This window comes from Sinocyclocheilus anshuiensis, unplaced genomic scaffold (genome assembly GCF_001515605.1).
Source record: "Sinocyclocheilus anshuiensis isolate Anshui unplaced genomic scaffold, SAMN03320099.WGS_v1.1 scaffold728, whole genome shotgun sequence".
NCBI lineage: Eukaryota > Metazoa > Chordata > Actinopteri > Cypriniformes > Cyprinidae > Sinocyclocheilus > Sinocyclocheilus anshuiensis.
Genome location: NW_015555767.1, coordinates 619,872 through 622,617, shown reverse-complemented (window position 1 = coordinate 622,617; position 2,746 = coordinate 619,872). Strand labels below are relative to the sequence as shown.

The window sequence follows — 2,746 nt, the reverse complement described above, 5'->3', positions numbered from 1 at the left end:
ATATACACACACACACACACACACACACACTCATCACAGACAATTATTTAAATTATTCATCAATATACTTCTAACATATTCTTACGCATTTCTTACACTTACTTCTTACAAATTTTTGCATAATTCTTACTTTTTACATGTATTTCCATAGCACTTTTTTGAATGAATGCCCCTCTCACTTTCACATTGTGATTTATCAGGAAACTGATTGCAGGTAATAGCAAACTAAAATATCCCACCTCATAAGAACGTCTTCATTCATTAACACAGACAATGTGGTTTAAGAAATTTTTTTTAGATAGATTTTATGTGAATTTTTATAGTTTTATAATGTAAATACGCTATCTTTAATCCTTAATTCTTAGTTTGAAATTTGTTTTGATTTCTAGCAAATTTATAATCAGTAAATAAATAATTGTGGGTAGGTGGTGGGACATAGAGGGCTACCGTTTGATCTCGCCTAGTGCACTATATGAGTCAAGACTCTGTTGGCTCTGTTAATCCCAGACACCCTCAAAAAACACGTACAGACATACACCTACACCCAGACGGCTGACTCTTTTGCTCTCACACTTACACGTGCTCTCAAGTCGTGCCCTTTGAGAAAGCAGCGAAGTTATAATTGGGACCCTGTGATGTGTGATACTCCATAAGATTGCTCAGAACCTGCACTTGACAGAGTAACACATACTCAAAAACATAAAATGTAGTTTTCTGAACTCGGTTCAGATGACTTGAGGTCATTTCAAATGAAAGTTTTCATTTCCATTTATGCATCGAAAATGTTGAATGGCAATGAAATAGTCTTGTGTATGACTGATGTTTCTCTCCTTTGCTTTAAAAAAAAAAAAAAAACTGTGTTCAGCTCTTGTTTGGCAGCTGTTATGCTGAGAATTTTGAATGCATGGGTCGTTTCCGCTCTGATACCTCCTTGATTTTCAGGTCCCATGTTTGTTTGTTTATTTGTTTTGCTTTAAGGCAATCAGAACGATGATAGATGGTGCTGATGTTTCATTCTGCTCTGTTGCTCTTATCAGTTTCCTTCTAAACTATCTTAACACACTGTTCTGTAGCAAGTGACCTCACATTGCTCATGACTGATGCATCAGTGACTTTACTCTGCCTAGCTTTGGTTGACCGTGGATAGAGATGTGAGAGCGTGTATGGAATTGATAAATACTATAATAAAAAACATATCACATGATGAATGTGTGTATTACGTGTGACAAGGTATGCAGTGGAATAGGAGTTATGAAGTAAAAATTACATTAATCCCACTGCTGATGCAAGACAAGCACACATATGCACACATACTGTATCATTAATTATGTCTGCTTGGAATCTATTGATTACTTGCTTCTATTATGATAAATTGAGGTATTTTTTCCTAATTATTTGGACTCTGTATTCATAAATTATGACCCATAAATTATGTATTGAACTCGAAATAAATTTACTCCAAAGTTGTCAGTGCCAAAAAAGACAAATAAATATCCAGCTTATAAAAATGCACTGATGATCTATTTAGGATTTCCACAGTAATGGACAATCTGGAAATATCAGGGAAATTGTGTTTTTGTCACAATTTATAGTGAATATTGATTCAGTTAATCTCAGTGTCTTTCAAATGTAGGTTATTATCAACAAAATATCACTCTGTGTACAGTAAAACTTGCTCGCGATCCATAATGTGGTTCGATTTGATTATGATTTGATCTCTTGAGTCAGTTATTATAAAATACAATACATCTTAATGATTCATTGGCAGATTGAATCTAAATCGAATTTATTTTAACAACATTTTTCACCAGTGTTCATAAAGAACTAGAAAAACATTGGAAACTAGTTGGTTGAAGGATCTAGCAACCCTGTTCATTCCTCACGGTGTAGTTTAAATGTATTTCTGATAGTTTCCAATTTGATTGATACTGTTAACTCTTGCTACAAAGAAAATGTGATGAGAAGAATATTGGATTACGAGACATATTACCAAAATCCAGAATATGCTCATTTAAAAAAAATATTATTCTACTACATTTATTTAAAATACAGAAATTTCCTAAAACTGTAGAAAAATAAACTTTTTTTCATGTACAGTACAATAAGTTTTTGGATTTTTTATGTACTCTGTCCTTGTAGCTGACGGGATGAAATTAGGCCTTTCCAGAATGTCTCCAGAACAGCTGTTTTGCTTTATTTGTAGTTGACGTGCAAATTTTAAGATCTTGCACTGTGATAATAAGCTCCTCTTAAAGTTTTCTCTCTTTCAGTCCACAGGTTCAACGTCAATGTCCAGCCTGGCACCAAACTAGAAAGTGGCCCCGCCTCTCTGCATTTATGCAACAACTTGCTTGTCATTGCCAGAGACCTCCCTCCAACTGTCATCGGCCAATGGAAGCTGTCAGACTTAAGGCGTTATGGTGCCATTCCTAATGGATTTGTCTTTGAGGGAGGGACAAGATGTGGCTACTGTAAGTTCAAGTTATTGTTCTTTTCTTTATTCAATGCTGTTCTTTTTTTTGCTCAATTTCTTGGTTGAATCTCTCATTTGTCACTTGATCTTTCTGAGATGCAAAGGGATTCTCGGAAATTATTCACCGAGAAGAATCCCTTGATGATTGAGTTGAATGTGTGGCTTGTTCTTGAACAAAGTCGTCTCCTTTTCTGGCTCTTTTTCACTTGGTTTTAGTGATATTCCCTGCGGTGGAAGTAGCACAGAGGTGTCTGCCAATAGTAAATGTGAAAA

The 2,746-nt window shown here is 35.0% G+C and overlaps 1 protein-coding gene across 1 annotated transcript in view; it reads left to right on the top strand.

The window, feature by feature from the left end:
- Positions 1–2,746, top strand: part of LOC107674231 (protein Dok-7-like) — a 22,445-nt gene that overhangs the window by 3,692 nt on the left and 16,007 nt on the right. Inside the window, exon 4 of the mRNA XM_016468148.1 lies at positions 2,271–2,471. Coding sequence (XP_016323634.1) covers positions 2,271–2,471 — 201 coding nt within the window. The remainder of the gene's footprint in view (positions 1–2,270; positions 2,472–2,746) is intronic.